The 26,751-nt window shown below is 46.9% G+C and overlaps 1 protein-coding gene across 1 annotated transcript in view; it reads right to left on the bottom strand.

The window, feature by feature from the left end:
- ADAM12 (ADAM metallopeptidase domain 12) overlaps positions 1 to 6,732 on the bottom strand; it is a 338,285-nt gene extending 331,553 nt beyond the window's left edge. Inside the window, exon 1 of the mRNA XM_040624298.1 lies at positions 6,645 to 6,732. Coding sequence (XP_040480232.1) covers positions 6,645 to 6,732 — 88 coding nt within the window. The remainder of the gene's footprint in view (positions 1 to 6,644) is intronic.
- Positions 6,733 to 26,751: the final 20,019 nt, after the last annotated feature.

Below are 26,751 nucleotides of genomic sequence, written 5' to 3'. Positions count from 1 at the left end.
TACCAACATGAATAAGTCTTTAAAGCTATTGATTTAAAAACAGCAAGCTGGGGCGCCTGGGTGGCACAGTGGTTAAGCGTCTGCCTTCGGCTCAGGGCATGATCCCAGCGTTCTGGGATTGAGCCCCACATCAGGCTCCTCCGCTATGAGCCTGCTTCTTCCTCTCCCACTCCCCCTGCTTGTGTTCCCTCTTTCGCTGCCTGTCTCTATCTCTGTCAAATAAATAAATAAAATCTTTAAAAAAAAATAAAATAAAAATAAAAACAGCAAGCTGCAGAAGGCTGTTGTATACAGTAGGGTACTGTTTGCATAATATTTAAATACAAAAAATACTGAATATATTTAGGAGATGAGACTGCCCAATTTTTTAAGTAGTTGTCTGGAAGCTGAGCTCTTAATATAGCCTTGGGAGGACATGAAAGCTTAAAAAATAAAAAATGTCAATATGATGGTGAATTATTCAGGTTCTCCACCCCATCTATCAGTTGGAGGCAAGGTATATTGGACATTAACACACAAGGATGCAGAATGAAAAATGAGCTGGAGGAAGGATGAAGATCGAAATAGCAGCCTGTCGGACAGCGTGACGTTCAATGCGCACATTTCAATTGGCAAATAAAGTGTGTTTGAACTGCATTGCCATTCTGCTTAAAACTAAGCTAAATTATAATCTCATTGCTATAGATGTGATAAATTACACCAAAGACAGAGAGCAGAATTCATAGTCTACAAAATGCTCCCCAGGGCTAGGTGAAGACCTTGTCCCCACCACGAGGCAGCCTAGAGACACCCTACATCTGCAACTGAGCAGATACCCTTTGAAGCTGTGGTTTCCTCCTCCATAGTGTGAGGGTAATAGCAGGACCTGCTTCAAGACTTTCACACGCGGATGGTATGAGATGGTGTGTGCAAAGATCTTAGAACTGCCCCTGGCACCAAAGCACTCAGTAAATGCCTATTAAAGTAGCTATGTGCTGGTATAAACACTTTGGGTTTAATAAAATACTAAACAAACCCATGAAGAAATAGCTACTCAAAATGCATAGAAACTATTTCTTGAAACATTCTGTCTAGATCATATCAACTTCACTTTGTCAATCCCAGGGAGCTGATAATTACAGAACTGTACATACCACAGAGCTGTTTAATACAGTTCCCAGTGGGTACACAGCCAAAGGGCTACAGGGCTAGCCACTTGGTATAGAAGAAACATCTGAAAATGTTTCTCACACCTGTCTTTATAAATCATAGATACCACGGGAACAGTTCAGCTTAAAAAGATTCTTGGAACACAAAACAAAAAAAATTTTTTTTTTTTTTTTTGCAACTGTAATGAGTTCATTACAGCATCATCTACACCCGGAAGAAATATGTTTAGCATCTTTACGTGATGCAGTTGCATTGCTTTAAAAAAAAATCTTCGGAGTTTCCACAGCTGCAACATCTATCTAATTAGGTATATATTGACTTTCAGCATTTATAGATTTTAAAAGAAAGTTTTAAAACATTTAAAAATGGATGTAATTTTTGTTTCCACAAGGAAGGAACAGAAAGAGCCAAATGACAATTAAGAGAAAGAAAGCGTGTCTATATGTAGGGAGTGGTAACAGAAGCATGGGCTGACTCCTGAATGTACTTGGCAGACCCACAGATGTTCACCTGCCCTCCCTCCTGAAACCCCACAATAGGGAATAATAACAATAATTTTAAAAACAATGCATTGGAGAGAAGATAACAAGTAAGAGAGAGCAACAAAGCTTTCAAAGATGGAGAAGGATAGATGAGAGGTTCCTTACTTAGTGGAGAAGAAAGGGCTGGCACCCTGCTGCTTAGGGAGGAGGGAAGCCATGGAGAAGGTGAGATGCATGTGCAGAACCTGAAAATGCTTGGGAACGGGAGGCACGAGGAACTGTGACGACCAACACAGGCTGGGCTGAAGTATCGTCCGAGGAGAAGTTAGAGCCCTAGATCCCTTGCAAAGCCACCATGGTGAGGGCATGGCCCCTTCTTCTCTGACAGATGAGGAGATGTATTTTCTGGAGACACTGAAGCAGAGAAATCCTCTGCTCAAGAACCTCAGGCATAGCTGAGGGAGGGAGGGGAAGCAAGGTGCCAAGTTGAAAACAAAAGGATGAATTAAAAAAAAAAGTAAAGCACACTTAAGAGTGAGACATTCACTTTAACCCTGTTCCCCTTTGCTCAGCTCACAGACTGTCTAGTCAGGCTTCAGCAGGAGGATGCATGGTTCTCCTTTGGGAAAACGGACAAGCCTAAGAAAGAGGACATACATAGTCAGTGATGCATGAAGGTCCCCGCAACAAAGTGGTGCTTTGGAAGCACACAGAACTTTCAGTCAGCCTCTTAGTGTCTTAGTTAAATACAAACAACCAAAATTCAGACATCTGAAGAAATTCAGAGATTACAACAAAGGGGGGTGGGGAAGAATCTCAGAGCTAATGATGAGAATGAAGTGAGCAAAAAAAAAATGCTCAAAAAATAAAAATACGGTCCAAGAGTTCACTGAAATTGTACATTTTTTACAAAAGAAAAAGAAAAGAAAAGAAAAGAAAAGAAAAGAAAAGAAAGAAAAGAAAGAAAGAAAGAAAGAAAGAAAGAAAGGGAACATTCATAGAACAAAAAACATCTCCTGGAAAGTTACTATCTGGTAGAAGTAAATAACTCAAAAGTAATGTTGGAAAATGAAACTAAACTCTCCCAGAAAATAGAACAAAAATACAGACATGAAAAATAAATAAGGAAGTTAGACAACGTTTCCAGGAGATTGGGACAGACATCCAGCTAATAGCAGTTTCATAAAAAGCATGACAAAAAACAGCAAGGAAGAAATAATTGAAGAAACAGTACAAGAAAGTGGACTAAAATTTCATAGCACGAATTTTCAAACTGAAAGGGGTCACAAAGTTCCCAGGATAATAACTCATAAGAACTTGAAGTAAATCATCATGAAATGTAAAAATACTAGGGGTAAAATGATAATANNNNCCGGGGGGGGGGATAGTCTACATTTAAAGGACTGACAGAGTGCTATCAAGTTCTCAAGCATCTATGGGTATACAGACAGTTAAGAAATATCTAATCGAACACTGAGGAAATAGGCCTTCCATCTTGGAATTTTATAACTAAACAAACTAGCAGTCAAGGGTGGAATATAGACACGTATTTTTATGCAAGGTATGGCAGGCACACATTCTGACCTCTCTTACTCACAGAATCTGTTTTGTTAAAATACCAATGTGCACAGCTAAAAATAGGTACTTTTCTATTGTCCCATGCAGTTAGCAATGGCCCTGTGTCACAGGCTGATCAAGAGAAAATCTGCTACAAAGGTTTGTGGAAGTATTCATATTTTCCTGCTAAAAGAGATAAGGCTGGCTCTGCTTTTTGCCTCTTCTGTCCTATTACTGCCTAGAATTCAGATAGAATGCTAAAAGGCAGAGCAGCTATCATGAGACCAGGAGGCAGAAACATAAAGATAAAAGTCAACATGTAAGGATGTCAGTTACAAACAAAAGTAAAAGCTCGGCTTCCTGATAGTCTCAGGGACCCATTACACCAGCTACTATACTGCTTACTTCACAACTGTGTGTCATATAAAGAAAAAAAAAAACTAAAAAAAAAAAAAAAAATTCTGTAGTCAGGTTTTCTGTTATTTTCTGCTGTATTCCTAACAAGTTATCAAGTGGTTTTACCTCCCATGCACCCTTCCTCAGGAAGTTACTACAAGATGTTCTCCACAAAATAAGGAATAAACTAAGAAAGAGAAAGTTATGGTGCTCAGAAAACTGGTGATCCCAGAGAGGAAGGATTGCAAGGATCTTAGTAATAAGGGTAGGCTTGAGACAACAGCTGTACTGTATCCTAAAGAGTAACCAGTTTATATTGGAATGAAAGAATAAAGGGCTCCAGGAGAGAGAACATTAAATGAAAATAAATAATGGATAGATTACCTGATGTGTTTGATCATGTTGAAAGGAATTTAATAGTTCTCCCAGAAAGTCTGGAAGGTAGAGATTGGTACACAGGAAATAAAACAAAAACAGGTTTTTGTTTTTGTTTTAAAGCAACTATTAACTCTAGGAAAAACAAAAAGTTGCAAGAGGTATGAAATGGAATCATAGAACACTGTATGGCTCGACTGTGAACAATATTTGCAAAGTCTTTATAGTGCAAACATTGAATTTTGTTTTTTAAAAATTATGGCAACACTATACTGGAAAGTTGGAAAGAAGAGATGCCAGTGTGGCTGGAGTAGAATGAGCAAGGGGGGGAAATGGTAAGAAAGGAGATCATAGAGGAAAACAGGGATTAGGTTATCCAGAGGTTTGAATTTTCTTTCCTAAGTGCTGTGGAAAGCCACTGGAGAGTTTTAAACAGGAAACCAGCATGATCCAACTCATGATTGAAAATGATGACTTTGGCTGTAGTATTGGGAAGAATACACTGTTCAGGGGCAGGAGGGAGAGCCAGCAGACCAGTCAGGAGGCTACTCTAGCAGGGATATGAGGCTTCTGCGGAAGAGAGAAAAAGAAAAAAGGAGAGCTGGGTTGAAGAAGGCATACTTTGAAATGGTGGAAAGAGGGCAGATGGGAATACATCTTGGGGGCTGGTGGCTTTTAGAGAGAAAGGGATGACTTTCTATGTGCTAGCATTAGACATCTGGAGAAGGCAGAGAGTGTTATTACTGAGTTGGGAGGACTGGAGGAGGAACAGCTTTAAGAGTAGAGGTTTTGGGGTCTAGGTTTCTGTTTTGGACCTGTTGGGTACCAAGCAGGCAACTGTTCTGGGTCATGGGGTAACACGCAGGGAGACAACCCCCAGGATATACTCTGCCTTCGACAAGTAGTAATTCCTCCTTTTCCCTTGCCAACACAAAGACATGTTTTATTATATGCTTGGATTTTTAAGCAACCGCAATGCTATGATTTGGGGCACTGATTGATTTAAGAATTGATACTGAGAATCCAAAGATAAACAAGCAGTGAATGCTGGGATATCACAACCTATGCCCCATTCAAAATGTTTAGGTCTAACTGCTTTTCTATTTGAGTCAGATCTACCCCAAGGAAAATCGGTCTCCACCAAAGCTGCTGTCATAAAATAAAAGTCCCCCACTCCGTGAATAATTTCCCATTACTAGTTTGATTTAGTAAACATTCTCTTCTAAAACAAAGAATTAATATTCTCCTTGCTCAGAGGACTATGTGTACAGAGCGTGTGCCAAGTTAGGGACCACCTCAGGCACACTTTGAGATTCTGTTTGAGTTTTAAAAAGTTCCTTCTCAATAAATATTCAAAAGGACCAATTTGTACAAAAGTCTTTCAAAAACACTTTTGACTACTATTATTTTCATTTGCAGGTCACAGAGCTCTTTAAAAATGGTCAGCAGTATTCTTTCTTGGCTTCCCCATTGTTTTTCATTGCTTTGTGCAATCCTTTTATGTAATCATTAATTCCCCAATTGGTCTTCATTGCTGTGTGGATTTTAACGAGAGCTGGGTTTTAGCCACATTACAGTAGATGTGGTGGGGGTGGAGGGTAGCAGTAGCAATTGCAAAATAAAACGTACCATAAAGTGGTAACGGCTCATGATTGAGGCCAGTTGTTGAAAAATAAATGCCTGTTACAAAGAACCATAGAAATTTGGAGTTACAGGCCAAGGCAAGCCATTCATTGGTAGGCCGACAGCGCCTCTAGCGGCAGAAAGACCGCGTTGGCGGCGTCCAGGAGAAGCTTCTGAATTTTTAAAAAGGCACCTGCTGGGTGAGTCCCTCATTATGCAAAAACAAAGGCTCCACAGGTGCCCAATTTTAAGAGGATAGGACTCGAGGAAATCTAGATTCATAAAAACAGCCATAATACCTACATTTTAGTTTAACTTCGAAATGAGTTGTCGCTTTACACAGGTTGATTTAAAGATTATTTATAGCCGAAAAACTGACGAAGTGGCGGGAGGCGAAAAAATTCTGCTCAAGTTTGGCCGTCACTGACAACGAGGGAGCGATCCGGAATAAAAAAGTGGGAAAGAAAACTAAAGAAGTAGGTGGAGAGTCAATTTTTTAAAAATGGAGACCGCTGTGAAACGCAGCAGGCACACCTGTGGAGAAGGGGAATGGCTCACCTGTGTGATTATCTTGCCTTCCCCAAGCGTATCCGTGGGGGAGGCGGGGTGGAAAGGAAACTTCATGGAGGGCTGACCCAGAACCTGGGGAGTGGGGAGTGGATTCGCTATGGGACGCTCCGTGTCAGGAAGAGGACCCGACGCACATCATCCCGAGCGACACGTGTAACTGTCAAGTCTTGGACACCTTGGCAAAGTGCAGCCAAAAGGGGAGGGGAGCGGCACCAGTCCCAAGGCTGTGCCGTCCGGGCTACCCGCTGGCGTCTTGCGGGCCCCGAGCCAAGTGTTCCCTCCTTCCCCCCGGGAATTGGCACCTTAGGGAGGAGGGGCTCCCCTGGACGCGCCCCCGCGCGCCGCCACGCGGCTCGGCGTCCCCCCCCTCCCGCCCACTACCGCGCGAGGTGCCCCCGGGGGACGCTCGGCAGCCCGCGGACGGCCCCGGGCGGCTGGCGGGAGAGGAGGGCCGGGGCGCGGCGGGGGGACCGCCGGGGCTCGGCGACTTACCTCGGGCCGCGGGGGGCGCCAGCAGAGCCCCGGCCAGGGCAAGCAGGAGGGCGCGGGCGGGGGGCGCGGGCGGCGGGCGCGCTGCCATGGTCGCCGGCCTTCAGTGCAGCAGCTCTCGGGGCCGGGCGGCGAGCGCTGCACCATCCCACGCGGGCGCCGAGCGGGGGCCGGGCGGCGCGACCCGAGGGATTTCCTGCCGCAGGGAGTCAGCCCCGAAGCCCTCGCGCAGCGCCCGCGCCGCCGAGGAGCGAGTCTAGGCTTTCATTTTTTTAAAAAAGTTTTCCCCCGGTGTGTGCGTGTGCGCGCGCGCGCGGCTCTGGCACGAGCCAGCCTTGACCGTTGCAGTAAATGAGCAAACTGTCCGAGTTGGCCCGGGGACGAGGAAGATCGTTAGTGAGAGAAGGCAGGCCTGTGAAATGGATCCACGGCCAACAGTCACCGTTCTCATTACCACGGAACAAATTATCGTCTCCCCCGCACCCCCGCCCGCCGGCGGCGTCCCGCGGGTCCTAGAGACCGCTCAGAGGGCCCGCCAGGGGCCCGCCCAGAGCCGCAGATCGCCCACCCCTGGGGGGGCGGCTCGGTGCCGGGCGCCTAGCGGGCCGCGCGCCCCGGCGGCACAGACGTGGCTCGGTGGCGGCGCGGGCGCCCGGAGCGCACACATCCCCGCCCCGGGATGATGTGGCCGCGGGGCCCCGGGCGCCCGGCTGCCAAGAGCACACGCGGCTGCACGGTCCAGCTTTCCAGGCTGAGGCTGGAAATGATGACTCGGCTGCTCGCTCCCCGTCTCGCCGGGAACCCGCGGAACGCGGGTAGCAGGTCTGGAAAGCTGTCCAGCGCCCGGGCGGGCGTCCCCGGGCCTGTGCCCTCAGCTCCCACAGGGACACCTCGGGCCTGAGAATCATCTTGGACTCGCAGGCACGCGACGACGTCTGGGCATTACGTTTTTCATGGACTGCTTTAGGTTTTACGTTGATAGGTTGGCTCCGGTTACTTTCCCTATGGCATGGGACCCGGAAGAGGGTGTACCCCGTCCTTTCCCAAACTTTCCCGATCATGAGAAGCGTCTGTATCTGTTAGAAATACAGATTCCTGGGCATCCTTCCCCGCCTGTGGCTGCAGACTGCAGGCCACGGAGCCAGGGGAAGGCCAGGTGTCTGGGAAACCCCCTGGGGAAGTCAATGGGGGGCCTTGCCTTGAGGTGAGTCCTAGTTCTTGGCGGTCTCTGACCTTTCCACCAGAGAGCCTCGCAGAGCCATGGTGTCCGTTTTGATAACAGGACTTGTTGCCCTCTCCAAGACCTTGGGGTCAGGATGGACAGCGATGCAGCTAAGCTCACTGAAGGAGCGGGATGTATTAAGGATGGTGGCCACCACCCACCTAAGACCGAATTCTGACTGTCACAGTCCGCGTTCCAAGGGCCAGTTAGACCCTGTTAGAGGAAACTGCCCTTACTGTCTTTTACTATGTACAGGAAAGTCGCTTTCCTATCTCCCACCCACTCCCAGGGTTTTGCAGCGTTCTCAAGAACCGTGTCAACCCTCTCAACAAAGAACAGGCCTTTAAAACAAACAAACAAACAAACAAACAAACAAACACCCTGAAAGCCAGAGGCACTGGCCAAAGGGCCCACCTTCTTTGTGCCAGGGCACTCCAACACTCCATCCGGAATCAAGGCCTGGGTGTGAGCCCCAGTTTAAATCCAGCCCTACTTACTCCTGCCCCTGAGTGTGGCCTTTCTCTGTTCATTCATTCCCTCAATCAACAATTAGCCGTGCTATGTTAGGGACTTGGGAAACCAAACGAAGGAGAAATGCTTTTTGCCTTCAAAGCCTTTTCGGTCTCATAAGACAAACTGATAAATCAGGACTCCTGACAGTGTGACTGGTTACTTAACCTACTTAATAATCACTGGGTTGCTTGTTCACTACATTATTTACTAACGGACTTCAGAGGATCGCAGTATTGTGCTAAAGTAATGCAGCCGGTACATTATTTCCATTTAAAATCCTGAATATACAGATGAAGCAACTGCAGTATTTAAAGGTTAAGAGCCTCCCCCACGGTCACAGGGCTAAGGAGTAGGTCAGAGCCCACCCCAGATCTGTTAGCAAATACAGCTTGTGTCTTTAACTCTGACTTCTAAGCTTTGGGTTCCGCATCTGTTAAGTGAAAGTAAAAGACAAACCTCCCAGATGGTAGAGAGCATTAAATAAACTAATACTGTGCCCCGCCCCCAACCCACGGATTCCTGAAGTTTGTCAAGAATTCACATCCCCTGGTATTTGCACTGGACATTATGACTCGGAAGGTCTGGGAAGTTTTAGCAAGTACTCAAGTGGTTCTGATACTTTGGTTCCCAGAACGTTCAGAAACACTGAGCGAGGGAATTAAAAATGGTTTCCTTTGAAGCCAGTGGGACAGACTAGTTTGGGGATGAGTCTAGCTGCTGGCCTCTTGAATCTTTCTTCTTACTGGGCAAATTTTTTATTCATAATGGACCTCGTATGTGCTGCAAACCGGACTGGGGGCTTTCTATACTTTCTCTTCTAATCCATTTCTTTTTTGTTCTTCTATATTCAGCTGTTAGTCTTAACTGTGGAAGTCCAGTTTTGTTCTGTTTTCTTAACCTGGAAGTTGCAAGGCTCTTTCCAAAGGGTTAAATGTACCCCAAGACAGTCCTTGGTTTGTTTTGACCGAATGAAAAAAATAGTCAATGCAAGGGGGGGAAAGTAAGACAGGAAAGAAAATCCTAGCCACAGCCCCGGTGTCTCAACCATTTAGTTCCCCATCTCTGTGAAGCAAGGAGTCTGGACTGACACTCCATCCATAAAGACTTCATGCTCATCCGTAACAGCCGGCGAGGCAGAGGGAATCTTCCGTCCGGCAGATGGCTGGCCTTTGGATGGGAACTCTGCCTCCTCATTCACAGGAAATGGAAGCCGACATGGCATTCAATACTGGATTGTTAGGTCATGGTATGGGGTCAGAGGCCAGGATCTGCTCATTAAAATTTCAGATAGATGGCTCGTTGTCCCTTCCTTTCCAGAAGAACTGACCTTTGCGATACCGTTTCCTGTGTGCAATTTTTGCTGAATAGCCTGGGCCTTCATGAGCAGGGCACTTACTGCTCACCCAAGCTCACATTTAGCTCAGTCCACTCTGAGTACGAGCCGATGAGAAATGGAGGCAGATTTTCCTAAGCCAGGGTTTTACAGGTAGCCACTCCCGACTTCGGTAACGGGTCAGCCTCCCTGTAGTCCGACCCGCTGATGGAGCTTTACACAGAGGCTCACAGAACAGCTTTTATCTACGCAAGCACGGTGCCCAAGGCTTGCTGTGAACGTAGACAAACACAGTCGCCCCGTGATGAAGATTCTTGGAAATCTTTTTAATTCCATCTCTTGGGGGCTTGAAACTCATAACCCTCTCAGTCCGTGATAACATGGAGTCCATTTTCTTCTCATAGATCTCACTTCGAGAATCTGTGCCTCACTTCCAGAGGCTTCTCAGTTCTCACTTTAAGAGCACCCAAGAAAGAAGAATGCTTTGGGGGACTCAGGGGCTCATGGGTGCTCCGGGTCAGAAGGGACATGGAAGATCATTTAAGCTAGCTCCCTCCAACCCATCTATACTCACCTGTGGCGCCCTGTCAGCTGACCATCCGATATCTCCTTGTATACCTACGGTGATGGGGAACTCACTACTCATTACTCGAGAGAGCCCATTTTTAAGGACCCCAAGTGACTGACAACACCCAGGAGGAACAGAAAGCCACCCCCTGGCCAGAATGCTCGCCACGGAGATAGCCCCCTGGCTGCACTTGCCTGTCCTTCCCCACTGTCACTGCGGCAGGCTGAACAAACAGGCAGTACTCAGAAAAAGGTGAACTGGGAATCTCAAAAACAAACATGAACTCACCAGAATGACCAAATATTTGAAGATCCTCCTTCATTCAAGAAATAAAGCTTAATCTCCCTCCCTTTCCATGTCGGTTGGGATGGGAGGCTCGTTCTAGTGAATAAAATATGGCCGAACTGACCGTGCATGAGCTCTGAGACTAAATCATGATGGCAGGAGTGACTCAGGTCACTCACTCTTGAAGAAAACCAGCTGCCATGAGGACACTCTGGCAGTCCAACCGGGAAGAACTGAGGTAGGACACGGAGGTCTCCTGCCATTAGCCATGTGAGTGAGCAATCTTGGAAGTAGAGCTTCTAGCCCAGTCAAGATTGGGCAGCCAGGGCAGTATCTGAGAGACCCCATGGCCAACCCACCCAGCGAGACTGCTCCCAAATTCCTCACCTACAGAAACTGCATGAGATAATTTTTATTGTTTTGAGCCACTAATCTGGGGGATAATTTGTTACGCAGCATGAGACAACTAATCCACACTTAACAAGGCAAACATTTCTTTTCCATGAGAAAGTTTGCAAGAATTTTCATATCAAGGGCACCTCCCTTCTTGTCTGAGCTTTGAATATAAGTTATAGATGGGTGTGGGGCACCTGGGGGGCTCAGTCGGTTGAGCGTCTGACTCTTGGTTTCGGCTCAGGTCATGATCTCAGGGTTGTGGGATCCAGCTCTACAGAGATTCTCTCTCTCTTCCTCTCCCTCTGCCCCTCCCCTGATCCTTCTCTCTCTCCCAAATCAATCAATAAATTAAATCTTTAAAAATTAAAAAAGTACATAGATGGATGGCCACAGGCCTCAGCTCTGTGCCAGCATAATTATTCACAGTACCCTCCATTCACTGTCATAAGCATCACGGTTTGCAAACAAGTTGTACCGCTAGGCGATCTGCAGATTACCGTCTTTTACGTGGTGTGTGCGGCAGGAGGCAAAGGCAGGCCCAGAGCTTGGTTCTACATCTTGACTCAGTTCCTCCTATGAATACGGCGGAACGTGGGACCGAACTCACCATGCTGGAGAGTATACCTACGAGTCAAGCCATGGCCACCAAAGCAAGCTGTGAAGGGGTGTGGACCTCCACAAGCTTTCTGTGAGTCTTTTCACTCCCCGGTGAGCCAGTCACTCAGTGATCTGATCTAAAAGGCTACTTCCGGACGTGGTGATACATTTTTTACTGGCTGCCAAGGAACCCGCAGGCCTTTGCTGTTGACTGTATCTTGAACACATCAAAGCGAAAATGTGATTAAAGGCCATGCTCGCTCTTGGATGGAGGGACCCACCCGGAGAAGCAGAGATGCTCCCACCAGGCAAGGCTAGCCACTCCCTCGTAGGGTTTCTGCTCTGAAAAGAGGCACAGGCTCCCAGCAGCCAGGAGAGCTGGGATGGGCAGGGCCTCTGGAGCCGAGCCAGCCCCTCCCTATCTACTGGCCTAGGCCCCAGCCGCTTTCCTCCCGGGGAGGGGCCAGCCCTATTTGACAATAACCCCAGGGAAGGCCATTCCAAGAGGTCCATATGTTTCTGAAACTCCCTCTTTACCTAATCTCTCTGGTGGCAAATTGGGCCATTTGCCTGTCTTCTGTGCTCTTGAAATTGGAAAATAACTGGACACCGGCCCCTCTCCTATGTATTTGAATGCAGTCCCCATTTCGTCTTTACTGTTTTAGGCAATCAACCCCAATTTCTTTAACTTGTCTCTTGGGTCCTATTCTTGCTCTCTTTAATCATGCTTTTTGCTCTCTTTTGGACCGTCTCCAGTTTCCTGATTTCTCTTAAACTGTGGAAGCACAATGTGGCTGGGGAGATCCAAGAAGGGCCCGCATGAGGCCATGGGGAGCAGAGGCCGCCTTACTGCCTTGGCTTCAAGGGCGGTGGGGTCTCTCCGCAGCTGAGACTCATAAGTCCTCTTGGGAGCCTCACTGCTTTCTCCTCTGGGGGTGAGGGACAATTCTGGGTGGTTGCGGGGAGGCGGGCTGCCCTGGTCTGGGTGCGTCTGGCCCTCCAGCCCATCGCTGCATGGCCTTGCCTGGGGCACACGCAGCCCTCCCTCACTGTGCTTACCTCCGCCCGCTCCCTGGATCTCAGTTTCTCTGCTTCTTTGATGGACACTTTTACGCAGGCCTGCTTCTCCCCTTAACTACTCCTCACAGGACTCAGACAGAAAAGCCAACTGAGATTTCGAGGGCCTGGGGTCCCTTGCTCGTCCTCCTGCGCCAAGCTCTGGTCTAGGATGTGATGGAGCTTTGATTTTGTAGCAGTGACCAAACATTGGACATTTTGCATCATTACCACGTCCTGGCCCAGCAGCGCCCCGGCTGCCGTAAGCTTACCAACACCTATCAGTGGGAACCCCCCCGCCCCCCCCTCCCCGCCCGCAACCGTCTCCCTGGGTAGAAACACTTCCAGCGTTCTTTTCCCCGTGTAGTCTTAGGCAATATTCCCCAGGGAGTTCTCAGCTTGCTTTGTTCTAGGCTGAGCTGGAAAATAAGAAGTTGAGCGCTCATCCCCAGAGCCCCTTCCGTGCCCTGTGCTGGAGGTGAAGAAGACAGACAACCACCCCTGTGCTCCTGCTCCCCGGTGTGAGACAGAGCCAGAGCGTTACTCTGAGCCTACCTAAAATAACCCTGATGCAAGCCTCTGTCCCCAATCTGTCTGCTCCGCGCAGGCCCCCAGGATCTCATCAACCCCAGCGAGTCCTGTACATTCCCCTTCTCTTGAAGGAGGACACAGAGGGTCTGAGGAGTGACTTGATCCCAGACTTGACAGTGGGTGCAGCTGGGATTGGAAGCTGAGTGTGTCTGACTCCAACGACCCCCCATCTCACTCCCTCCCTGCTGACCCCTTCCTCTCTCTCTCCCTTGACCACACTCTTGCAATTCATAAAGTCCTGTCTCCTCGGCCTCAGGCATGGCTCCTGAGTCTGCCTCCTCCCCCACTGCTCCAGCCCCAGGGCTGGGTCACCATGGCGCCGCCCCTCAATGACAGTCACAGGCCCCTGGAGCTCCTGTTGCTATCATTCCAGCTACTGCTATTGCAAAAGCACTTTTAAAATGAAAACCTGACAAAACTTTCTAAATCCTCTTGGACTTTAGTAATACATCGAACCTCCTTCATGGGAAACACAAGGCCATTTGGGATTCAACCACAACCAGAGTTCCCGACCTCATCTCTCTCCTACTCCGCCCCATACACAGCTCCATCCTTGAGCCACATGGGACTGCTCAACATTTGCAAAGTGTCTACCACTTCATGGTTTTCCATGCTACTCAATGTCAGAATACCCTTCTCCTCCTTTCTGATCCACCCTTCAAAACCCAGAGTGACGCCCTTTCCTCCGCATTGTTTTTTCTACGACTCCAGGCAAAATGGAGACTTCCTCTCTTTGCTTGCACAGTTCTGCGCACCCAGTGCTGGCATCGACTTTACCACTTTGTACTATAATGATTGTTGTGTGAGCCTGCCTGCCTTACTTGACTGGGAGCCCCTTGGAGGTCGGGCTCCTTGACCTATGATATCTGATATGCCCGTGCCTAGCCCAGAGCCTGGCAAAAAGAAGGCACAGCAATTTCTGGTTCAGTGGATAAATGAACCAATGTGTTACTATTCCCACTTGGGTCTTTAAGACTTTTCCTCTCCACACAGCCTTCCAATCCAGGCTCAAGGATAGTGATTCCATGCAAGCATATTTATTGCTGAGGTCCAAGAAGATAAGTAGGCAATATTTCATTTCTCTCCCAAACCATTCCCCCAATAACCTCTGTAATTATGCCAGTGAAGGCCCATTACCGTTGCAAATCAAGTTAGGACTGATTTCCACAGTACTAGCAATCTGTACCAGGACATGTTTTATTTTCTAAAATCTTCCATTTTTAACCAAGTCTGTGAGTTCTGGTACTATGTTTAAGTTTAATAGAAACGAAATCAAACTCTTTCAAAACTCCAAACAACTGTGTTTTGTTCTTGTAATCAGACAATGGATGAAGATTGTGGTTACTTGGAGATATTGCCAACAATGGAAAAAATAAATAAGAGCATGAGTCAGAATAATTTGAAACCAGAAATGTGTGTTGGTAATAACTCAGAAAGTCACATGGAAGAGACTTGGTCACAAAACGAAATTTGAAGGTTTTTTTCAAAAAAAACTGTCATCTATTAGAGAGCCCCTTCTGCCTGGTAGAGTGCCAAGAAACCTTACAAAATCTAGTATTGGGAAATCAGAATTCTGCGCCATCAGGAAAATGCTGTCTCTCTGCGGGGCAGGATGCAGACAGTCTTGAGTGCCGTATGGAAAAATGACCCACAGCGGTGCGGAAGCAATGTATCACTGGAGAGGGGACTGTTAAAGCAGCGTAAAGGCCATCGCTCCAGCCTAATCCTGTTAGGCACGTTTCCAGCAGCACCCTGGGTGGGGGTGATGTGCAACGGGAGTCCATGTCCAACTGCATCAAATTGGAATACCAGAAGCATTACCCAAAGCGCGGTTTTGCTATTCAAAACCAGCTGTGTCCACCTCTCCACGGAGGCAGGAAAGTACCCCACTTATTCATCCCCCAACAGACCGCTGTCCCCAGTCCTGTGTTGGGGACTTACATCTGCCAGCTCGGTCCCCAGGCCCAACAACCATGATCTCCATCCTAGAGGTGGCCATCCTAGAGAAGGAAAACGCAGGCAGTCAGCAACGGTACAAGAGAGCATCTGTGTCACTCTCCTCCCCCCCAAAAAGAATGGTCCTTTAGGTCTTCAGAGAACAGGGTTTAGACCGAAGGTCTAAGCATGAGATCTCTCCGGAGCTGAACCCCACCCCTTTCCTCTGCTTAGATTTGTGGCAATTGACCTACTTTACCACTCTTGCACCGACCTACTTTGGAGTTCTATTTTGGAAAGTGACACAAAGTCTCTTGTACCCCACGCAGAAGCGGACCACGTGCCCAGGTGCACAGGTGCACACACCCCAGAAATCAAGGCTGTGGCAGGTTCCCACGCAGGAGCTTTTTTTTTTCTGTCACAAAACAAAACACAAACCAAAACCCTTGCCGGCACTTTAAAAAAGTGTCAACAGTCCTTTCGGAAGTAAAACTAAATACATGTTAATTTACTAGATGCTTATTTTCTGGTAAAATACCTGCAAGGTGATGTCAATGCGTGTGGGTGCAAAGCCTCATCTTCCAGAAGCCGGCAGCTGGTGTACGAGCCGCGGCCGACCTCGAGGCGAACGCCCTCAAGACACGCCCCCCTCTTCGTGTCACTTTCATATGAGTTGTGCCCCCACCGTAACCGGTGGGCTAATATTACGTATCTGTTTTATAAGAGACAACGATAGTCTGGGTAGCAGATGACCACCATGCGGCTCCCAAGTGCTGGGTCTGGGTCTGCCAACAGCCATAGGCTATGTTAACAATGATCGCCATCTGCTGAGCGCTTATTATGGTCCAAACACCTCCCATATATAATCTATAAACTTCTCTATTACCCTGTGAGGTGTATTTATTTAGTTTCCCATTCTAAGGATGAAACACTAAGACCCAATGACACTAAATTATTCAAGACCTCCTCCCTACTAAATAACAAACCCAAACGAGGGCTCCCACCCAGATCTGCCCAATATCAGCAACGTGGTATCCTGGATCAGATTTTGGAACAGAAAAAGTGCATTAGGGGAAAAACTAGTGAAATCTGAATAAAGTCATGTACCAGTGTTGGTTTCCTGGTTTTGACAAATGTACCATGATATTTTAGATGTTTTCAGTAGGGAACACTGGATGAAGAGTATGTGAGAACTCTCTGTACTATCTTTGCAACTTTTCTGTAAGTCTGAAATTATTCCAAAATTTAAGCGTTTATTTTTTTAGAAAGAGACATCTAAATAAATAAAAGGAAAGGAATGGAAAAATAGTAGTTCTCTTCCTGTGGTTTCTGATCGTCGAGATTTGAACCAAGTATTTACTGCAGGCTGGACAGAGATGCGGACTGACATTTTCAATTATACATCCGTGCATTAGGATAAACACATTTATTTAAATACGTTTATTTAAAAGTGCTACCAAATGCATTGCAGTTCTTTTGTCCTTGTATATTTTCTTAATAAATTCCCAAAGTGGATCTATTTAATGTAAACATTTTTGACATTACAAAGTGGTCTCAAAGCTAAGTGGAGAAAAGTGCAGACAGCATGCTACCATTTATCCAAGAAGGTGTGATATGAAAATATGTGTATGTGTATAATATTATGCTATTATTATATTGTTTTTTTAAACAAAAGGATAGACCATAAATTTTTAAAATTATTCCTTATAAGGGGAGGAAAGGATCATGACAGGGAAGAGTAGGTTAGACTCCTCCGAATATACTTTGGTTTGTACATTTGATTTTGAAACCATGAAAACATTTACACAGTTATAAGACAAATTAAAATATTTAAAAAAATCAGCCCCCCAGTCAAGAGCAACATGAAACAAACAGCTATATATTGATTTGTGGCATGATCACAAAGATAGAAACTATCCCATGTGACTTCAAAACACTAATTTGACTGTATACCCTTAGTTAGACACATGCTAAGAACAAAAAGAAGATACAAAAGGAAAAACAAAGGGTTTTTAACGATTATATTATGGACTAGAGCGCTAGAGCTGTTTTTCTATTTCAGAGTGACAGAATCAAGTAAATGCCCCCTAAATTCTGACTGAAAATATTCTTACAAACTCATTATACATTTCATTTTAAAAAACATGTTTTCTAGCTTTAGGTGCTGAAAAGTTCTGGAACAATGACCAACCACTAATGAACGTGGCCAGTGGGGAGACTGTGGTCTCCAAGGGCCATTTGCATTAAATGCAACCAGGACTCCTTGGAGAAATGGTTGACTCCGGGTCTGGGAGACAGAATGCATAAGGGGAACCTGGAAAATCTTGTTATATCAGAGGAAAGGAAGCTGTGGAGGACTACTGGAGTCAAGCCAAAAGGACCCAGGAGCTAAACTGACCAGGCCCCCATTTGTCAAAGATAAAATAATTTGAGCATCAGAAATAATAGCTTAGTGAACTGAGCACAAAAAATACATTTGTATTCATGAATTCACTAGGCTAGATAAAAACAAACAAAAACCATCTCTGTTGGCTCAGGATGCTAGGGAACAAACTCATTAGTTTAAAAATGGGTTAGGGGCTCCTGGGTGGTTCCGTTGGTGAAGCACTTGCCCTCAGCTCAGGTCAAGATCCCAGGGTCCTGGGTTCGAGCCGTGCATCGGGCTCCCTGCTCAGCGGGGAGCCTGCTTCTCCCTCTCTGCTGCCCCCCCTCCCACTGTCACTCTCTCTCTATTGCTCTCTTGCGCGCGCTCTCTCTCAAATAAATAAACAAAACCTTTAAAGAATAGAAAGAAAATGGGTTAGTGAAGAGAAAGATTACCCTGACTGCCGTGTGAACTCTAGCTTTGGGTGTTTGAATAGTTGATACAGGGAAGTCCATCTATAGAGAAGTAGAGAAGGTATTCAACGCAGAAGGAACAATACAATGAGAGCACCACCAGTTTGGCAAACCCCCAGCGAAACAACAAATCTAGGAGTGACCACTTGTGGCTGTTAACGTTTCCAAGAGAGATGACCAGATGTTCTGCCTCCTAATGAAAGTATATACGGTACTTTGTCCAAATCCAGCTAAGTGGATTTTAAAAACTATAATGAGCAGAGAAAAATATTCAGAGACACCCCGGGGATGCAGCTAGCTAACTGGCCTCTGGGCCACCAGAACAGCATGGACGGGTCCACAGCCCGGCATCAGCATCACCAGGGACCTTGCTAGAAATGCACATTCTCAGGCCCTACCCCAGACCTACTGAATCAGGAATCTTGGGGGTGGTGGCCCAGGGACCTGTATTTTATCAAGCTCTCTGGGTGATTTCTTTCGCATGGAAAGTGTGAGAAGCACAGATATGCAGGACAAGCAACCTGGTTACTTCAATGAATGCCCAGCAAGAAAAATAAGAAAGGAAATTTACGAATTAGTAAAGAATTTTTTAAAAATCGTCAATATGCAGCATGTGAATTTTGTGTGGCTCCTGATTTGAACAATCTGTAAAAATCTTTATGAGGAAAATGGGGAAATTTGAACTGATTTGCTATTTGATATTAAGAAGTTACTGTTCATTTTTGAAGGGATGACAGTGGTCTCGTGGTTGTATTTTGAAGGGTCCTTTCTTTAAGCAAACAAGTACTCAGACATTGCGCGTGAAATGATGTCAGTATTTGAGATTTGTGTCTACATAATTCTGGGGTAGGAGGTGGGGAACCGGTGAGGATATGGCAGAAACAAGATTAGCCATGACTTCGTAATTATTGAGGCTGCGTGTTGGGTGCATGGGAGCTCCTCACACTACTCTCTTTTTTTTCTTTTTTTAAGATTTTATTTATTTATTTAATAGAGAGAGACAGCCAGCGAGAGAGGGAACACAAGCAGGGGGAGTGGGAGAGGAAGAAGCAGGCTCATAGCAGAGGAGCCTGATGTGGGGCTCGATCGCACAAGCCGGGATCACGCCCTGAGCCGAAGGCAGACGCTTAACCGCTGTGCCACCCAGGCACCCCTTTTTTTTCTTTTGTCAATATTTCAAACTTTCTATAGTAAGATGGTTTTTTTAAAAAAAGACTAATGCAAGAAAATAATACAGCAAATATAACAAAATGTTACAAATGTTCATACGTAAAAACAAAAAACTTCATTGGAAAGAGTTCGAAGTAGGTTCTCATGCTTAAAAAGTGGGCATCCCTGTAGGAAACTCACGGATTTCCTTCAACCATTATTGATCACTTTTGCGTGCAAGACGCTGTCTTAACACGAGGTTATGTGTGACACAATCTCAGATGTTACCAAGTGTCACTAGCATCAATTACAATTGCAGGAAGGGAGCCCAGGGCGGCGGTGCCCGGGGTCGCCATGCTGAGCGTGAGGACAGGTTCTACTTCCTCTCTACCCAGTTCTGGGCTCTTCTCACTCCTCTTCCTGCTAGAACTGAGAACAAAATATTTTCCCCAGTGTATCTGTTTATAATTCCTACAAGCTTGGGGGTCCTTTACATTTCCTGGGATGTTAAGTGATAGCATTGTTTTGTGTATTAGTTGATTTTTTTACTTAAAAATGTATACTGTGTTAGAACGTACACAGCGTGTGAATATTAAGTATACTGTTTCATGAGATTCACTTAGGTGTGTAATCCTGGTACTGCAGCCCGGATCAAGATCTAGAATATTCCAGCACCCCCACCACCTGTGCCCCTTTCGAATCAAGACCCTCCCCCCAGGTAAGGACCCTGCTGACCTCCACCACCAGGAACACAAATAGGTTGCCCGTGGGTGGTCTTTGTGTCCGGCTGCTTTCATTGGCCGCCATGTCCCTGAGATTCACACCTGTTGCTGCAGGGAGCAGATTACCCTTTTAGTGCCGCGTACCTTTCCCTCGTATGGATCTACCTCAAATTATTCAACCCGTCCTATTTGATGGAAATGGGAGTTGTTTCCAGTTTTTAACTACTGTAAGCAAACCGTCAATGAACATTCTCATAAATGTCATCTGGCGGACATGTGCACACACAATGATCTTGGGTGTAAACCCAAGAGTGGAATTGCTGGGTCATGGGAATATTATGACTATTTAGCTTCAACAGGTAACTGGTAAAGCCATTTATAAGGTCGTACCCACTGTCCCTCCCACCAGCAACATACGAAAGTTCCAGCTGATTCCCACTCAGAGTGATGCCAATGCCACCAGTTTTGCCATTCTGATATGACCCTGTTTGGGAAGCCCTCCCCCCCCCCCAGGAACGGTCCTGTGTCTTCTGCAGAATTTGCACCCCTCATCTGGTTCATGCAGCATCTTCTCCCTCTGTTGCAACTCCTGCCACCTCTGTGGGACCATTTGTTTCTTGGGTGTCACCCGACATCAGAATTGAGATCCTTCAAGGGCAGGGCAGTGACATATTCTTCTTGGTAACCCAAGACGATGTCGGCCTGGAGCACAGTCATTGCTCAATGTTTGAGTCAATGAGCAAATGAATGAATGGATGAATGAATCAACCAATCCATCAATATTCCTAAAAGCCTAAAACTTACTTACCTGGCAGGACCCTTTGGACCATGTGAACCTATTTAAATAGCTGTGACACACAGAGAAAATTTGTTTGGCTTGAAATTCAGAGACGTCTCGGGGATTAGAAAATGTTTTCCATCTCCAAGGCCTCATGGGCAGCAGGACCGGAGGCACAAAGAAGCAGGACTCGGCTGCCAGAGAGGAGCTGCCTTGGTTGGCACCCCGCTCAGACAGGGTAGATCTGTTTTTGAAAAGTCCATCTCTTCCCCACTGGCCACCATATTGCCACGAGCACAGAAAATAGCATTTACACACTCACGTTTTCAATCCTTGCCGAGACCAGCCATCGTCTTTTTCATGGGGGTTTCATGAGATGCAAACGCTAGCCCTGCCCTGACCCCGTCTCTGAGTTCAAGAATTCTCCGAAGTGACCTCACGGTCCAGATGCACATGCCAAGAGGAGAACGACGGCAGAGATGCTATTTGGGTCAGCTTGGACAGACATGGCTATGTAAAGGTTGCCGTTAGGGTGGATGGGGGATTGAGAATCCCCTGCTGGGGGAACACCCTGTGTAGATAATTGTAACCACCAGCAATTAAAGGAAATTAGAGGGAAAAGGCCATCTTTTAGGCAAATATTTGGCTTTCGTTGAACTTCTGCAAAATGATTACATCAGTGGACTGACATCTGCAACTTCAGTTGTGAGCACTTCAGGAGCATTTCTTGGTGTCAAAGGTGCTACAGAATGAAAACAGAAATCACAGAGGCTGAGTGCTGACAGAAGCAGAGCTATGAGGAAGACTGAGGAGATTGGAACGAACATGTATGCATTCCTTCGAGTCACCCCAGCCTGGAGGTGAGGATGAGGCTGCATTTTGTTGCATTTATCCGGGTCTCCACTGCATTGTCGACACTAGCTCATGTGCCCACCAAGGCACAAGGCTCAGCCCTTTACTTCCAGGTTGCCCGCGGGACTGTCGCATGTGTAAGGTGAGCAAGTGCCCTTGGCCTCCACTGCCCCGCCCCCAACCAAGACATGGCCCTCAGCCCCATCTTCCCGAAGCTGCGCACAAGGAAACAGCGCAAGGACCAGACGACCTGCGCTGGCCTCCAGCGGCACGGTGACATGTGACCCCAGTCAGGCCGCCTTGCTGGCACATGCCCCCTGGGAATTTTAGTGAGATAGCTCTTGTCAGTTCAGGCTGAGAAAAGACATGTTGGGGGAGTCTTCTCATACCTCCCCTGTTCACCAAGGAAAGAAAGCCCTGTATGGATGGCCCTCATTTCTCCAGCCTCCTGAGGATGGTTGACTTCTGCTGGGCCGACTCCTGGGTTTTGTGATCCAGGAGGAGAGGATGGGCGGCGGAGAACCCGAGAAAGGCCAGCAAGAGAGGTGAGGACTTCACCTGAAGCCCAGGATGGTGACATTAGGGAACATTTACACAAGAAAGCTGAGAAATAGGGCAGAGCTAAGGACTTGGGGAAGGTGCTTGATCTGGGGGCAGAGGACAGCTGAAGTAGGGAGAACCGAAAGTGAGGACTCCATATAATGGGGTGTAAGCTCCTAAGTGTTTTGACTTGGAGCCCCCCAAAGGACTGGGCTTCCTGTGAATTTGTGTGTGGCTTTTGAGCCACGCTCCTTGAGAGTGAGCCCAGCTGTGACCTGAGTAGGTCACATGCACAAAACCCCTCTGTTTCTAGGACTCAGAGGTGAGCCAATCTAAAAATGGGGCCGCTTGCTTACTCAGAATGGCCCACCCTCTTCGGGAGAAGCCAGGCCCTCCGAGTCGACCTGCAGCCAGAAGGGCTCTCTCTTCCCCCAGGACGAGTTCTGCTCAGGAGGCTGCCTCAGGGTCCCCTCAGTGAGTAAGGCTGGGGGGTGAAGCTGGAACAGAAATAAACACTCACGAAGGGCGTCAGCCAGCAGCCAGCAGCTCTTCCCGTCCACCCCGGCTGGGCCCTGCAGCCCTGGAAACAGTACATTTCACAAGAACTGCATCCTGTCCCCAGTGACAAATCCAGTGCAATCAAAGCCCAAGCCCTCGTCAATCATTCGGGTAAATTTGAACAACATCTGATGGGCAGTTAGGCTTGTTTCATTTTAGCCCAACTTGGCCTCATTGTTACACAGGTTGATGAAGGAAGCTGTATGCATAACTGGCTAAGAGCGAGACTGTGGTGTTTGAAAGATGCTTCCAAGTCAACAAACATCCTATTTTCCAGAAATAGCCGTTGATGCAAAATAATGCTAGTTCGTAGTGATGGGGGAGAAAGCAAGATTTAAGCTCCATATCATATAAATTCTGTGTGTTTCTTTCTCTTTAAAAAAAAATTTTTTTTTGGTGTTATACCTTATTTTTTTGTTTATTTAAATTCAATTCTGTGTGTTTCTATCATCATTCTATTTCCCTCTCTTTCCTGCTCTATAGCCATGTAACTAAATGTAAAAATTGATAGAAAATACACCAAAATATTCACAATGGTTACTTCCGGAATTGTGGGTGACTTCTGTTGCCCAGCTAAAATGTTTTGCAGTTTCAAATTTTTCTTAAATTATATTGTTAGCCTTTGTCAGGTAAGAAACTATTCCAAAATGGAGCTGTTTCAAACAAGAGACAAGAAACACTATTCCTCACCATCCTGTGGGTCAGTGGGCTGTTCACGGGGTCCGGGCTGGCTTGATGGGTCTCTGCAGTCAGCTGACAGCGAGCTGGGTCAGGATGACCTCGTGTGACCAAATTCGAATTTCTGGTGACTGGCAGGTTGGTTGGTTTCAAGGCTGGGCATCTCCACACGGAGCTGTCTCTCATTTTCTGTGGGCCAGCAGGGGCTCATCACGTGGTAGTCTCAGGGGTAGAAAAGCATGAGGAAAGGTCAAGTCCTACCGCTAATGCTCTTTCCAACCTTCTGCCTGGGTCAGTCTTGCTCCTGTCCATTGGCTAAAGCAAATGACAGACCCACCCAGGATGGCAGGATGGAAGAGACTCTGTCCCACGTGGCAAAGGCCAGGCACCCAGGGAGGGGACCGTGGCCATGTGGGAGGACACACATTAACATTTGAAATCAGGAAGAAAGAGGCTTATTGTTAAAGAAAGGATAGAAGAAGATTTTGTCAAGAGATTTGGAATTTTGGTTGAGAGTTCAAGAAAGCAGAGGTTTCTAAGAAAATGAGATACTCACAGAACTCGTGAGTCGTTTGTGGCCAAGATCAGTTATTATTTATTTTAAAAAGAGATGGTGGACATTCCTTCACCTCATTTCAAATGGTTCCTTTTTCAAGGATTTTTTCTTCATCCGTTAAAAATAAATGTTTGTGGGAGGCAGGATTTTGGTCCCCCAGCATTTATGCCTGTGACTACGTTAAGTCACGAGGCAGAAGAGAGGTAAGCTTGCAGATGGGATTAAGGTCGCTCATCAGCTGACCGTTAACTAGGGAGGTCATCCTGGATTTTCTGGGTGGGCAGGAGAGTCAGAGAGATGCATGGGGTGAAGAGGCAGGAGAGATTAGAGGTTTCACGGAGATCTGACTCACTGCTGCTGGTCCTGAAGACGGAGAAGTGGCCCTGGGCCAAGGAGCGTGAGTGCGCTCTGGAGGGAGAGGACGGCCCTCAGCCGACAGCCAGCAAGGACACGGGGACCCCAAGGAACCCACACACAAGCAACGGACTTCTGCCAGCAGCCTGGATGAGCTTGGAAGTGGATTCATCCCTAGAGCCCCCAGAAAGGAACCCAACCTTACAGACACCTTGATTTTCTCCTGGTGAGACCCCTACCAGACTTCCGACCCACAGAACCGTAAAATAAAATATTTGTGTTGCTTTAAGTTTGTGGCAATTTGTCATAAAGGCAATAGAAAACCAGTGCAAGGTTCATGATAAAATTTTTAGAAACTATGTAAAAGCACAAAGAAAAAAAAAAGCAAAAATCATATATACGATTATTATTTCTGGATAACCACATTTTACTTGAGATATATTTTTATCTATTTAACTATCTTAATCCAATCTGACAGCATACTGGACAGATATTTTATAATTCATTTTTTAACAGATATTGATAGTATCCTATGTCATTGAATTTTCTCCATCCCTGAAAACAGAATTTTTTAAAAAGATTTATTTATTTTAGAGGGAGGAGAGAGAGTGCAAGCAAAGGGAGGTGCAGAGCGAGAGGGAGACGAGCAGACTCCCGGCTGATCGTGGAACCGGACTCAGGGCTTGATCCCAGGACCCTGAGATCATGACCTGAGACAAAATCAAGAGTTGGACGCTTAACTGACTGAACCACCCAGACGCCCCCTGAAAATAGAATTTTAATCAGATCTTAGAAGCGTTCGTGGAGAGGTCACACAGGATGTGGGCACTTAGTAGTGGCCAGAAGCCACTTCCTGGAAGAGAGGGAGTCTTGAAGAGTGAGTAGGAGTTTGGTGGGGGAAGACATCTAGGGTGACTTTCCCAGCAGGAGGAAGAAGCAGACAGAGATGCAGAGGCACGAGCCCAGAGGGGGGGGGGGGGGGGGGGGGGGGGCAGGAGGAAGGCTAGGGGCAGACCCCCAGAGACCCTCAACACTGCTGTGCTTAAGCTCTGGGAAAGCTTCCTCCGAAAGACCATCCTCTTATCTGGGTCCTGTCGCTGTTTGTTTCAGGAGATGCCTTGTGGACGACTGACTCGGGACTTGGCCGGCAAAAGAGCCGCGGCCAGGTAAGATCCGCGCAAACCAGCTTTTCCTACAACAATGCTCCAACACCAGAAAACCGCATTCGATGACAGCGGCTTCAACAGTCATTACCTTGAAAGCTTTATGGAAAATGGAGATCACTCTAATCTCTTGACAACGACCCACTGCAAAACTGAAATGGCCGACAGAGAATTAAACACATTGAGTTACTAGCAACGTACGAGCGTGTCTTGGCAGAAAGACCTCATCAGGTACCATGTGCCCACCTCACACGTTCTGGAACCGTGTGTTCTGGTCTGGGTTTTCTTGTAAAAACTCTTGACTTCCAAGCAGCTGCTTAAATGGGCAGCAGACAGTTGTGTGGGGAGTCCGTTTTCCTCCCGGGGGGCACAGGGAAGACAGTCAAGGACCCTCGGCAAACACTCCCTCCGTCCCCGGCCAGATTGGTCCATCTTCGGCAAGAGCTTCAGCACTGGGGTTCGCTCAGTCGTGCTTCCTCCCAAGCAAAAGATGGGAACAGCAGGGTCTGCTCACAAAAGTTCCAAGTCTTTCTATCCTGGAATAATGAAGTAATTCCCACTCTTCTCTCCAGACTGGAGGGCATGAGTCATGCGGAACAACACCGTCCTCTTTTTCCCCAGCAATGCATCTTCCCAAGCAGGGGAGATAGCCGACAGTTGCCACGGCCCTGGCTTTCTCTGGGGCCCGTGAGTTTTGTGTCCACGTGTTGCACCGTCTGCAGACCAAAGCCTGAAACTATAGAACGCCTTCTCCCAGCCTCTTCCCTCCACTCGCCTGCCTCCTAATCCAGCCCTAATTCCACCTGGGCACTCTGTCTGCTGCCCTTTAAAACATCAAAGCACAGCTGCTCGCTTGGACATAATGCTTGTCTTTGTTACCCCTGGAGGACTGAAACCTTTAAAATGTCACTTCCTCGCAGATTTCATTTGGTCTAAATGAAACTGATTTTAAAGTTAAAACTTGCACTTGGAGGTTTAATTCCTGGGGATTGTGTCTCTTTCTGCCTTTCAGCTGGCTCACCCTTTGGGTCTGACATCCTGACATAGATGTATAGGGCTCTCTTGCAAATCCTGAAACTCTTGCAGTTTCTAAATCTTTCCTATCTGAACTTGAAGAGGCATCCCCGAGGATGCACCGCTGCTGTGACCGTGCACCTTGGCTTTGAGTAGATTGCTATTTTTTAATGATTTGCTTGTCTCTTTAAGCAGCAATTACGGTTGTGTTCATCTCAGAAATGATTGTTTTTGTAGGAGTGGACGGATCATAGTAGAGAATGACCAATCCCTTCCTGTCCTGGATTGGCATTCCCTAGACGTATGCCAGCAAGTCTTCCTGCTCCTTGGGGCAATCAGTTCAATCTGTCCTCTGCTCAGAAGGTAGAGCCTGCATTTATCCTGGATGCCGGCGAGAAGGCTGGCAAAGAAC

This window comes from Ursus maritimus, unplaced genomic scaffold (genome assembly GCF_017311325.1).
Source record: "Ursus maritimus isolate PB19 unplaced genomic scaffold, ASM1731132v1 scaffold_7, whole genome shotgun sequence".
Taxonomy (NCBI): domain Eukaryota; kingdom Metazoa; phylum Chordata; class Mammalia; order Carnivora; family Ursidae; genus Ursus; species Ursus maritimus.
This window is presented reverse-complemented; position numbering and strand designations above follow the sequence as displayed.